This window comes from Eleutherodactylus coqui, chromosome 8 (assembly GCF_035609145.1).
Source record: "Eleutherodactylus coqui strain aEleCoq1 chromosome 8, aEleCoq1.hap1, whole genome shotgun sequence".
NCBI lineage: Eukaryota > Metazoa > Chordata > Amphibia > Anura > Eleutherodactylidae > Eleutherodactylus > Eleutherodactylus coqui.
In genome coordinates, this window is record NC_089844.1 from 71,478,976 (window position 1) to 71,492,893 (window position 13,918).

Below are 13,918 nucleotides of genomic sequence, written 5' to 3' on the forward strand. Positions count from 1 at the left end.
TCCCCTTTTGCCATATCAATTACTAAAAAATCTAAATCATAAAATAAAAATATGTATTTGATATCACCGCGTCCGTAAAAGTCCGATCTATCAAAGTAGTGCATTATTTTTCCAGCACGGTGAACATCGTCCAAAAAAAATAAATAAAGAACGCAAGAAATACACTTTTTTAGTTACCCTGTCTTCCAGAAAACAATAAAAGCGATCAACAGTTGTATGTATTCCAAATTGATACTATTGGAAACTACAGGACATCCTGCAAAAATTGAGCCCTTGCACAACTACGTCGACAGAAAAATAAGTTATTGCGCGCACAAAATGACCGCAGAAAATAATTGAAAAAAATTAAATATCTTAAAAAAAAAAAATACAAGTACTACAGCAAATAAAACCTATATAAGTTTGGTATCGGAGTAATCGTACTGACCCATAGAATAAAAATATCAGGTCGTTTTTGTTGCAGTTTGTGCGCCGTAGAAACAGGACGCACCGAAAGATGGTGGAATGTCGTTTTTTTTTCCATTTCTCTCCGCTAAGAATTTTTTAAAAAGTTTTTCAGTACATTATATGGTACAATAAATAGTGCCATTGAAAAATACAACTCATCCCGCAAAAAACAAGCCCTCATACAGCGACGTCGATGGATAAATAAAGGAGCTACGATTTTTTTTTTTAAAGGGAGTAAGAAAAAACAAAATGGAAAAAAGCAAAAAAACCCGGTCACTAAGGGGTTAAAGGGATTTTTCAGCATAAAAACATCCTTTTTAGGTAATTTAAAGTAACTTGCGCTTTTGCTAGCTATTACATTCGTTGTTGTATTAACCTAAGTTGTTTCAAAGTGTGGTGACCATTTAAATGAATGTATTCAAGACCAAATGGACTACACGTGAACATTAGTGATGGATACACTAAAGGGAGGATGGCCATATTTAGTATCTGACTACACAAGTGTTTCCAGTAAATATTACATTTTAGAACAGCATGCACTTGGTAGTTGTGGGACTACATAATGTAATAGACACAATGGACTCTCTAGGTTTAAAACCTAAATCCAGTTTTATAACTCTTGTCTAAATGTTTAAATCTTTTTAGGAAATTGGATCTTTAGAAGAGTTTCAGGAGAAGAACCAGAAACTGCGGAAGATTTGGATTAAAAGATTACTTGCCTACTCTACATTATTTTATCTTCTCACGTGTTTCATTGTTTACTTGTGGTACCTTCCTGATGGCTTAACAACAAGACTGTTGCTAATTATTCCTTTTTTGCTTTTCCCAGTAATGTAAGTAATCCCCCCCCCCCCTTTTTTTTTTTCTTTCTTGATTTTATAAATCACCGCTTTCAGCGTGCATTAAAGATGTAATGACAGCGCTTCTATGTGCCTTAAAGGGTTATTCCCCAAACTGATTTTCATCACCTATCCATAGAATAGGTGGTAAGTCTGATCAGTGAGGGGGTCAACACTGACACCCCCACTGATCGTGAAAACCTCTCCTCCTCCTCCTCCTCCTCCTCCTCCTCCTTTCATTATTGTGGGCTCACTGCACCGTCCAGTGAGGAGGAGATTCAGTGGAGTGACTGTTTGGACCTGCATCGTGCAGAATCTTCATCTTGGGCAGTTCTATCATTGATTGATTGACAGCCTTCCCTGTATGCACAGTCATACACACACAGCTGCCAGTGACTAATGGGACTGACCATTGGACTGTTCAGTTCAGAATGAGTCAGTTTAAATCAATTAAATTTGTAGTGAATCTTTCCTCATAAAACTGATATATCAATCTGCTCGGCTCCTGCTTTATAACATAACGCTTGCTGTTTAAACAGCATGTTCAGGCTCCCTTTAAATATCAAACGCGAATCCGTTTCTAATGCGTTTTGTGAGTTAAAATAGTTTCATATCACTCGGGTGCATTCACACGTAGCAGACTTGATATGGATTTATCTTTTTTGTCTGCACTGCAGTTAACGGCATTTAGAGAGATGCTTTACAGCAGCCTCATGGACCATATAAACAATGGCCAGGGGAGGATCCATTCAGTTATATGGCAGAGTATTGTTAGCATGTTCTGTGACCTGGCAGAGGTCACGCTGCATGGAGGAGGAGTAAGCAGCCCAACAAACTTGGTGTCCCCCCCCCACCTCCTCCATCTATTAGTTCTAAAATTTAAAGGCCCTTTTACACAGGATGATTATCGTTCTGGTCGTTCAAACTCCGTGCTTCCGAAGGGGTTTTAAACGATAATCATCCCATTTGAAGCATGCAGAAACTGAATGACTGGACAAGCATGATCCAATCGTTCAGTTTTAAGCATGCCTAAAATCCGAACAACGATCGTTCAGTACAGACTGGCTGCTGCTTACACAGACCGGCTGCGGATAGGGGGAAAGCAGGGAGAGAATTCTCCTCTAGCCGTCCCGCCTCCTGCTGTCCGAACTGTGAGCGATTCAGTGATACTTGCTTTTGTAACAGTGCAGGAGCTGGTATACACAGGGGTGAGTGGGGGGCATTGTTTGCCTGACGCTCGTTCCATGTAAAAGGTCCTTTACGCTGTCTTGGTTCTCTTCATAATGCTTTTATTTTGTATTTAAAAAAATTAATTAAATAATTGACAACGGTCCTTTAACTTTTCCTTCAGAATATGGTGCACTAGATCACTGCTGATTATTTTGTTCTCCAGGCGTACAGAAAGAAATAGTAAGTTCTTGCTCCCTTCTATTTATTTTAGCCTACTGCATGTTGGTTCGGTAAAATACAAATCTGTTAGTCGTGTATGCATAGACTGTATTTTAAAACCCCTTCCCAAATCCTTAACTTTTTAGCCCTGTTAGGGGGCTTGAATGTTCAGTCTCCCACTTGCCGATTTTAATACACTGCATTCCTTCTTATTGCAGTGTAAGATAGACAGCCTATTGGGCTCTACCTTTTGGTAGGGTTCCATACATTGCAGATTTAGAAGCCATTGTGGTGGATGGGGGTGAAGGTGCCATAACATCTCATTGAAACGCCACAGTCGTTTCATATGGGGCCAGTGGGTGGGGGTAATGGGGTAGTGGAGGGAGCCTCTTCCTTCTAACTACTTAATTCAAGACTGACTCTTGGCATTTATCTACAAACCCAGCTTCTAGAGCAGAGGCTGTCAGCTGTATTATACAGCAGACACTTATAAGTGATAGCGCAGTCATAGCTCCGGTACTGCAGTGTAGTTCCCAAAATGTACTATTATGGTACACAGTAGGAAGAGGTCAAAATGAGTCCAAGATTAGGGCTTTAGCCAGAGCTTTCAAACTTTTAATAGCAAGAACTATTATAAAATGTCCTTAGGTTCACGGTTCACTTAGGATGAAGTTGAGACATTGCATGCTTTACACCACTATAAATCGGAATAGTTGACACAAGGCAGGTGGCTGCAACTTTTTGTGTGAAATTCTGTCCCTACCAAGGAAAAAAATCAAGATATTAGACCAGTCTAGTTTTTCTGGCTTTTTTTTTTAATTTTTATTTTTTTAAGGTCATATTTCCAAAGTTCTGAACAGAAATCTGTCAATTGGCAGCAATGGTATGACCATTCCAGTTGTAACTTCTAATTCATTCAACAAAACAGGAAAATCCAAGTAGCAGGATATAGAATAGAAACGCAACATGATAAAGTTGATACTTTTCCTCTTTACACAAATGATCTGAACACTTTTTTATATTTTGCAGATGAGGCACTTGAAGATTTAAAAGCACAGAAGAAAAAAATTGTGAGTATACGTTTTCAGTGCAGTACGCTTTATTTTTGGTGAATGAAAAGTAGTATTGAATGTAGAAGAATGAATAACCTAATTCAGTAAAAATTTAACATCCGTGTGACCTGATGTGGGCCAGATTTTTTTTCCCTTCCTTTTAGTTTCCAAATTGGTTGTCTCTGCTTATTCTTCTAGTCCTGTGAAATAGTATTGAAGTTTTGTGACAGATTTCTAGATAACCTGACGTCCGATTCAATTTTGATCTACTTACAGTGTATTTTCAGTAGTATATTTTTGTAGCTAAGAGAATTATGGGTCATTTATGCCTATTTTTAAAAATCCAAATAAGTCTTGTCATTAAAGACTACCTCCAGTGTTCCACCTCTTGGGAAATGTAATTCATTGTGTAAATTTCAAGTTCCATTGATTTCAATATAGAGCAGAGTAGGTGGCTTCAATTACTGCAGTCCTTTACTTCCTCCCAGCTGATTAATAAGGCTTAAATAACCTGAATATCTTAAACCACCGTCACATCATGTGTTTTCCATTCTGTTGAAAGATATTGATATTTTATTTGTCACTTCCTCCCCCACTCCCCTGTGAAAAATGTTAAAGAAGGGTTTAAGTTGATTTATCTAGGTTAAGCACTTTATTGTAACTTTACAAAAAAATCCAGTTTTTAATCAGGGCAGAAAAAAGGAACCTGTATCATGTTGCATCCTGTTTTTTAATTTTGTTTGCTCAGCAGAAAAACAGGACCTTATTTTAACTAGATTCTGCAAAAATGTGTGAACTTAGTCTTACTCAAACGGGGAATTGTAAGCTGCCTGTAGTGAGAACCTGTTATGAAGTCCTCTGATCACAGCAGCATTGGAATTGATTCAAGCAGGAAATCTCTACCTAGTGAGTCCAGAGAGGAGTGGTGTCGGTATTGTGTATGATGGCCATCTTACAGAGGGTGGCCATGGTTCAAGTTCGACAGCTTTGGTTATAAATCAAATTCTTATCTCTGGTTCGAAGAAGTAGAGTTAGAGCGATTCCTTACCTTGTTTGAGTCCTTTCAGAAAGTTACATTCTGCAAATAGAATAGATAAGTCTCAATGCGCTTTAACAATGAAGAAAAAGTGTCAATTTACTAGATCGACACTTCCTTGTCCCTATTCATTTAAAGGGTATTCCAGGCATTTACTACTGATGACCTATCCTGAGGACTGGGTCATCAATAGTTGATCGGCAGGATCCCTGACAATCAGCTTTTCCTCTAGGCCACCATCAGTGCATTGCTGCTGCACATCTGCTGTGATGGTCAGGGCCAAAAGTATAATAGACAGCTTCACTCCCATTGAAATCAATGGGAGCAATGCGCTCTTAAACTTCCAGACCTGACCTATCCTGATGATAGATCCTCAGCAGTAAATGCTTGAAATACTCATTAATTATGCAGCTTTATTTATATTGTATGTTGTCCAGGTCAAAAACCTATCAACTTGGAAGTGTTCTCTTTTTAAGTGGTCTTCCGTCGGCTGCTGGACCAGTATTTATCAACTCCAGTCCTCAAGTTTCCCCAACGGGTCATTATTTGAGGACATCCTATAGAGAACCTCTATGACACTGAGAAGAATGACCTCAGCTGTAATAAAGTATCCCCAACAAGTCATGTTTTCAGACTTTTCTAAGTACTGGAGTTGATAAACTCTTTGCTAGAACACCCCCATGAAAGTATTGTGTTGCCACTTGCTACTTCACTTAATCTTAGCTTAGGGACTCCCTTAAAGGGGTTTTCCGTGGAAAATACTATTGCTGACGTATCCTCAGGTTACGTTAAAAGCAAAAATTTGCACCCGCAGCACCACACAGATATACCCACTCCGGGCACAGCAGAAAAAAGTATGCAGAGTCAAGTTAGGGTTCCAAACCAAAGTCCTCACAATCAGTCCAGAGAAAAAAGGGCTTGGCAGCATAAGTTGGTGCAAAACAGCGCTGCAGCTGTTATTCTCCCAGAACGTGAAGACAAATTACGTTTTTGACCTTCACTGTCTTTTTCAAGCGTGTAGGTCGAAACGTAGCTTGTCTTCACACTATGGTAGAATAAAAGCTGTAGTGCTGTTTTGCACCAACTTACGTTGCCATGGCTTTCTCTTTTTTTCCTTTCTATCCTCCAGAATAAGTCATCCATAGCTTGATCGGCTGGGGTCCGTCGCTCGGGAATGAGCATGCTGTCAGTGCCGCAATAACAGAGGTCAGAGTGTAAAGCTGCGGAAGTCTCCGACGACTTCCATGTAGTGTCCGGCTCTTGTAACTGCAGGAACAGCTCTTGTTGAGATCAATGGGAGCCGTGTCTGCAGTTACAAGTGACAGCCACTACACAGAGGGTGGTGCAGAGACTTCTGCTCCGACCTCTGTATTTGTGGTGCTGACAGCATGATTCCGCTCAGCTGATTGATCGGGGCCCCGAGCGACAGACCCCAGCCGATCAAGCTATTGATGACGTATCCTGAGGATAGGCCATCAATGGTATTTTCCATAGAAAACCCCTTTGTTTAAATTGCTGTATTTAATTTGCAAAAAATGTAATAAAGGATATAAAAAAGAGGTCTCGCAGAACTGTATAATAAGGTGGAACATGAGACTAGAGATGAGCGAACGTACTCGTCTAGGGCCATTTCGCAATCGAGCATCGCTTTTTCGAGTAACTGCCTACTCGGGTGAAATGATTCGGGGGGCGGCGTGGTGGAGCGGGGGGGGGGGGGGGGGGAGCAGTGGGGCGCTCCCCCCTTCCCCACACTCCCCTCTGCAACCCCCGGCGCCCCCCGACTCTTTTCACCCGAGTAGGCAGTTACTCAAAAAAAGCGATACGCAATTGCAAAATAGCCCTAAACGAGTACGTTTGCTCATCTCTACATGAAACAAAACATTTACATTAACTTTAAACCATCCCTAGTAGGTTACTACTGCTCTCTTGCTTGCTGATGTGTAGTATTGACCTGATTATTAACATTTAATAGTATGCGAATACCATATACTATGCTGTGAGGAAATGACGCAGAAGGCCTTTTTTTTATTGTTGACAAGCTCCCAGGGTTGGTGGAGAGCAGAGCAAACTATGGTGTGCCAGTGACTGTCCCATGCGTCACTCTCTCATAAACAGAGAACACTTCTTTTCAGAAGGGCTTCAGGTCCGGGCATTCCCACCAAATGTGTAGCGTCGTCCCCACTGCAGAGTTGCCAGGAGTGGTCTGAAATTGATGGGTATATTCAATGGATTAGGACTGGACACCTGTACCATCTGGAAAGAATTTTGTAGTTTTTCTCCTGGGCCGCGGATGCCATCAGCAGACTGTGAGAGCAGATATGCCCTATCCCAATTGGAGCCTGGTATTGGAGTGGCAAGTGCTCTCTCCCAACCGAGGACAAGAGGTGGCACCACCCAGCAGTATACTGTATATTCTTGAGAGGCCATGAGGAGGGAGGGATTCCTGTAGAAACAGGCGGAAAACCCCTTTAAATGATGCCATTATGTATCAAGTGGGTTGAAGTATAGCTAAAATATAAGCCCACAGTTTATACTTCCTCTTGATTTTTCTTTATTTTTTCCTGGCCCGGGTTTCTCTAGGAGCTCTTTGGTGCCTCCATTGTTTCAGCTTCATTCCTTATTTCTTCTCTGAAAGCTTCTAAAAAGAGCTGTGTGCATTTCATAACATTAGTAAATATCGGGTAGTATGCCAATGTTTCTTGTTGTGAAAAGGGGGGGAAAAAAATCTCTGCATGAATGCACTCCTCTGTCACCAGCCTAAGTATGTAAATGGAGCCAGGTGCTACTATAATAAAGCACAGGAAGTACCGCCACCTCCATGTGAAACCATTGGTGTTATGTTTTTTTTTTTTTTTTTTTTTTTTTTGTAGATTTAGACTGATTTTATTGTTTTTTATAACAGCAAGCCAAAGTGCAAGGATTTAAGGATGCAATTGGTGCTGGTCATCAGTCTAGGATTGATTTGTCTAAATCTAAAGAAGCGCATCATTCTGCAATATTTAGCAATGGAGAACATTCAGCATGGTTTGACATTTTATCCAAATCTCAAATTAAATGGTGTGATTACTGCTTGCCGGTTGAGATTTCTTAACTGCATGTTTCTGTGCAGTTCATGATATAGACGAGCTCCGTTGTTAATGTGTATATGATAAATGTAAGTGTATATCATCACAGAGCTGCAGTCCAGGATTTCTATCCAAAACATTGACAGTCATGCATTAGTAAATTAAGTTTGTAATAACCACCATTTATTAATTACAGAAATTATTTTAGTTTTTGGTTTTCCTGTAGTGTCACTTCTGCAAACAGGCGGTGCATCCATATTAGGCCTCCTGCACACAGGCGGGTTGGACCAGAGACGTAACTTGAAGCTCCTGGGCCCCAATGCAAAACCTGTAACAGGGCCCCCTACTATAATGCTTTATTCATAGTACTGGGCTCCCTATATGGAGAGGAGAGGCCTTATGGGTCCCCTGAGGTTCCTGGGCCCCGGCTGCAACCGCATCCCCTGCACCCTCTATAGTTATGCCCCCTCAGTCGGACCCTGCATGCGGGATTGCCGCAGCTGAGTTTGACCCAGTGCCTGGCCGGTGATCCCCTGTGTACCTATCTGGCATCTGCTGCGAGCGCTGCGGATGTGCCTGCTGGCACTCTGTCATGCATGCACAGTGGCTGCTGGCGCTGGGGGGTTAACGTGTATGCCGCGATGATTCCACAGCACTCAATGCGGAAGTGCTGCAGGATGTATCGCTTCCATGGAAGCTAGCCGCACGTAACCGACACAAAATTGCAGCATGCTGCAACTTCTTCTCTGCAAACAGAAAATTGCAATCCATTTCCGCTCGTGGAGATGAAATGGCGTTTTGTGATTGAATGCTATGGGCAGTACTTGCTGTGGAGTCTGGAGGTGGACACCCGCCGCGGACTACGCAATGCAAAAACGTCCGTGTGCAGGAGGCCTTAGTTGTCAGAAACTGTTATCAATTCAGCATGCCAATTACATAAGTCAGTTTGAGTTTTACTATCAGTTGCATAGAAGAAAAGGAAGGGGGGGTGGAATGTCAGCCAATATGGCTGTACTTCCTGAAGTTACACTTGCCAAAAGTGGCTGCTGCAACTGAGTTTATGAAAGTGTCTCTGTAGGGTAGGAACTAGAGATGAGCGAGCGTACTCGCTAAGGCAAACTACTCGAGCGAGTAGTGCCTTATGCGAGTACCTACCCACTTGTCTTAAAAGATTCGGGTGCCGACGGGGGAGAGCGGTGAGTTGCAGGGGCGAGAGAGTGAGAGAGAGATCTCCCCCGCCGGCACCTGAAGTACTCGCCATCATCTTGAATCAGTCAGCCCAGAGATACACTATTTAAACTTAAACCGCAAAACGAAAAAACTAGTTACCACAATCTCCATACATTATCTGGAAGTACAATATAAGGGAATGGGTCACTCTCTGATGACACATTGTATAAATTAAGTTTATATCGCATTCTTCACACAGTTCTGCAGTTTTAACACCGAGCGCGAAGTCTGATAGAACTTTTTCATAGTCTTCTTATCACAGGCAGGATTGCAGTGAAGGGGGACTCCTATATGTAGACTACACAGGGTCCACCATATGTGGTCACGGCTCACCTCCTCCCTGCACAATGACCTCTGCACAGGTCACTAAGCATGCCCCAGCACTCTCCCATAGAAGGTGATGGGTCTGCCCCATCCATTGTGTCTTTGGCTTACTGTATGATCTTTTAAACATATCTTGCAATACTGTAACTTTTGGCCAAGATGACGGCCCCCATAGTGCTGTACGGAAAATTAGATGAAACACTTAAGATCCAAAAAGTAAAAGCATTACAAAAATACTATGTTTCTCTATCTGGTTTCAATTAGTAAGAAGTAATCCCTTTTCAGGCAATATAATGTATATGTTTACATATTTTGTAATGTGCCCTGGTTCTCTTTAGCCTTAGACCTGTAGTTGTTTACATATGACGACTTCTCATCAGTATGAGACTAGGATGGAGGAGCTTCAAGCACAACTTCTTGGAGGCTAGCAAATGAAATAGATTTCTCAGCACTCGCAAAAATGAAGCTTTAACCTTTTAAAGACAAGCAGGCAAGTTTCAGAAATGTTTTCCTCTTATTGAGTTTTCACAGCATTTGGAGCAAGCTAATTGCTTCTGCTAATAAATAATCTACAATCGATGCTGACAGCAGTTAATTGGCACCGAGACTTTATTCAGCAAAGCGCTTGGCTAACGACCTTCTTTAAATTAATAGCATTAAATGGTACGAGGAAATAAATCTGAGGAATTGCCTGTCATTTGCTGTCATGTCTAATAACTTCCGATAATGATGGCTGATAGATTTTTGCAGATTTCATTATTGAAGTTGCTGCATGTAATTATTCTCCTCATTATATGTAAACAATTAGCAACATTTGGTGTTTCCTTGCAATAAAGCCGTTAAATACCAACGATACATTTCTATCCTTTCTTTTAAAGAGCTCAAGTAACGGAAGATCTGGGAAAGGAGCAGTGCTCTGTATTACGTGAGATGCCTGTAGAGTAGGCATTATCTCTGGAAATGGCCTAGATTCAACACGGCTAATAGTGAATATTTTTCTGTTTTCAAACATAGTTGTACTGCGGGCACACTTAACAGATTTATCACTGTGGGTTAATGTCATTTATTAATGATCACTCGCTGTGCTCCTGCGTCCACTTTGGGGACAAGTTCTTAATGTATTCCGAAAGTTTTTTTTTTTTTTTTGCATGCTCCAAGCAGTTGCGGTACTCTTAGTGCCTTTTTCGGAGGGAATTTCTAGTTTTTTTTTTTTTTTTGCATTGTGGATGTATTTTGAGTATGGTGGCTCAGTGGTTAGCACGGTAACCTTGCATCACTTGGGCTATGGATTTGACTCTATCAAACAGCATCTGCGTGGCGTTGGTATTTTCTTCCTGTGCTTGTGTTTCGTTCCACACAAGATACTGATGGGTAATTGGCTTTCTCAGTGTTTGGATGGCTTTACGTGGGTCAAATAGTTGTCCCGTGCAAATATGGGACCCCACAGAGTACGGAGCGAGAATTCACTAGTCACTTTGTTTCAGAGGAGGATGAGAACTGATATTACAGAGTTCTAATACAGCATTTTGGAATATGGAAGCTTCATAGAAGCGTCAATAAATGTGTTAATAGCTGCGTATGCTATTTTGTTTCGTCCCTTTCAGGAGTCTTCCGCTCTAGTTACATAACTAGAAAGGCTTTGCTAGCGCCAACAGATTATTCCTTCTCAATATTAACCCTCAAAAAAGATGTTGGGAAATAGTGTTATCAAAGTACAATTCTTGGTTAATCTGACTCTTATCTGACAATCCCCAAAACCTGAATCTGAAAAGTTTAGCAATGATTAAATCTGATTAGGCAATTGGCTTGTAATGTGAGCATCAAGTTAGATGTGGATGGCTTTATGCTTTTTTTTTAAATTTTTTTCTTTTTTTTTTTTCTTGGAGAATCTGGTCTATGGTGAACAATTCCAAACCAAGCTGAAGTTGTATTAATGCAGGATTAGTTGGGTGCAAAAAAATTCATATTGCAAAACTTCCTTGAATGAGATTTGGCTTGTTACTCTTACACCAGATCATCCCATGCCAGCCTGTGCCTGCCTCCTATAGGAACTCCTGGCATTCAGTGATTGTGTCCGCATGTCTAACATAGAAACTTACTTCACCTCTGACATCTGTTACTTGGGAAACGGCAGAAGAACTATCCATAACTACAAAGCATGGAATCCAGTATGCATTACATAGTTTGATTATCCCGGCACTGGAGAGCATGGGAAAGAGCTGCCTGTGGCCCGCAGATCTAGGTTTGTTCCTAAGCATGGTCTGCTTGTGTGGGAATGCAATTCCTGCCCTACAGTAAAAGATGTTGATGTACCGGTTTCTCATGCTCATTTTTGGAATATATTTCACCAGCTTAGTGTGATAAAGGACACTGGATCCAAAATGTTACATTGCAGATACGATTTTCCAGTGATATTTAATTATAATAAAATTAAAAAAAAAAAAAGCCTTAACTGCATTCCGACAAAACCCCAGCGGTGCTATTCTATTCCAGAGGGTATTCATTATATATTGAAAGCCCAACATGGGGACCAGAAGCATGAGACAGGTTGAAAAAAAAGACATGCCTGCAGACGGGTGCAACTAGTGTCTTCAAGATGTATGAATGCTTGCAACATATAAGAGACTCCAACCCCATTTTTCTGTTTTTATATCACAGCTTGAGGAAGTAATGGAAAAAGAAACTTACAAAGCAGCTAAACTGATTCTTGAAAGGTTTGATCCGGATTCAAAGAAAATCAAGGTGAAGTGTGTGTGTTGTCAAATATTGGTAATGAAAGATGCAAGGGAAACTAGATTGATGGTCAACTTTTTATAGAGTGGATTTAGTTCATATTTTCCCCATCCTCCCTTAGGGTGTGTTTGCACAGACGATAATCCCATGTGGGTTCCGTCTGATTCTGGTATAGATGGAACCGGCACAGAAGAAGAACCCTTTATTTCCAATGGATTTATTGACATGAAATGTATAGAGGGAGATGGATAATATATATCTTTTCTTTATTTTTATATATATATATATATATATATATATAGTGCGAGATTGAAAAATTGCAGGATGACCCAAAAATAGAATTTTTCTTATGAGGGCGGCAAAAATCGCATTGAACTCGCATACTATGTAATTTGTGTGCTAGTACGATGCATTTTTCTTCTACTAATGTAACTATTGGATTGTGCATTTTTAACGCTGAAACTCCTCACAGATGCATGAAAATCGCAGACATAATGAGCGATCTAGGTCAGATTCCTGGACCTATATCCCACTCGCCTGTGTAAATACAGCCTTATTGTCTTAGGAAAGTGAAGGTGTTGGGCTTTTAGACCTGTGATTATTGACTAAATGAGAGGTTGGCTGCAATGCAACACGAACACCCGTGAGACAACCCCTTTTTAGACTCTTGCTCTTTTTGTTTTTCTTCACATCCTTGTTAGCAGGTAAAATGTGAAATGACTACTTTTCCCATCCCGAAATCTGCATCAAATGTACAACCTGTGAACTCTCCTACTAGATGTGTGTCACTTGCATGTATTGCAGGGGCAATGGGAGCAGATTAAAAAAAATAAATAAAAAATTCCCTGAATGCTATATTCTTGGGTAAACTGTGACTGTGATATGGAAGTTTTATTCTAATTCATTTTTTTTTCTCTTAAAAGGAACTTGAATCTTCTGCCAGTGTACCTAACACTCCAAGGCCTGGCCAAGGTACCTGAAACTACATCAATCTATACATACTGTACTCATACAAAAAATAGCAAACAAAGAGGTTACTGAATGTGTGTAATATATATTATGCATGTGATGAGAAATATATATAATCTTTCTTATCACACATGCGTACATTTAAACTTTTTTATTTTTTTTAAGTCTCAGAAAGAACAAAGGTCGTAGGCTATTCTTAGAATGGCTTTCATGTGTGAGGCCCGCTGTGTATGTTTTGAAAGTGCATGTGATAAGCCTCTTTTACAGTTGTTAAATCCACCTAGGCTGATTACGTGAGCTGATAACTTAAAAACGCTCCAAAGGCCCTTGTGCATGAAACTTATCATTCAGACGAGCGAAAATGAACAATCGTTCAGTGCAAACGCAGCCAACGAACAATCACTTGCTTTGTGTTCATTTAAGGATGCAGGTAGAAAATGTGTTTGCTCATTCACTAATCGGTTTAAACGGGGCAGCAATGTATCTGCCTGTTGAACAGGTTGCTGAGCTAATGCTGACATTGTTGGCTGGTTGAAGCAATATATCTTTTGGTGTAAATGCACCTTAGGTACGCTTTAGCAGCTCTCTGTAAACTGCCTTATCACTAACATGTGGAAGCCAGCTTTACATGTTGGTACAAGGCAACGTGAAATCTTCCTCATCTTCTAGCAGCCTCTTGTCCACACTTCTTGTATAGAGCATATTGTCATGCTACAGATTTTTATTTTTTTTCCCCCTGAAAATGTCTAACTGAAAATTGAAAATCAATTCCATACGTGTTAATGGGGTTCCTATAGCATGTGCATAGATTCTTTTTTTATTTTTTTATTTTTT

General features: G+C 40.6%; 1 protein-coding gene across 3 annotated transcripts in view; it reads left to right on the plus strand.

Annotated features, from left to right (window-relative positions):
- Window positions 1-13,918, plus strand: part of LNPK (lunapark, ER junction formation factor) — a 65,469-nt gene that overhangs the window by 31,250 nt on the left and 20,301 nt on the right. For all 3 annotated transcript variants that reach the window (XM_066575805.1, XM_066575804.1, XM_066575803.1), the window contains exons 4-8: window positions 1,093-1,280; window positions 2,638-2,696; window positions 3,705-3,745; window positions 12,041-12,124; window positions 13,039-13,087. In XM_066575805.1, the coding sequence (XP_066431902.1) occupies window positions 1,093-1,280; window positions 2,638-2,696; window positions 3,705-3,745; window positions 12,041-12,124; window positions 13,039-13,087 (421 nt within the window). The remainder of the gene's footprint in view (window positions 1-1,092; window positions 1,281-2,637; window positions 2,697-3,704; window positions 3,746-12,040; window positions 12,125-13,038; window positions 13,088-13,918) is intronic.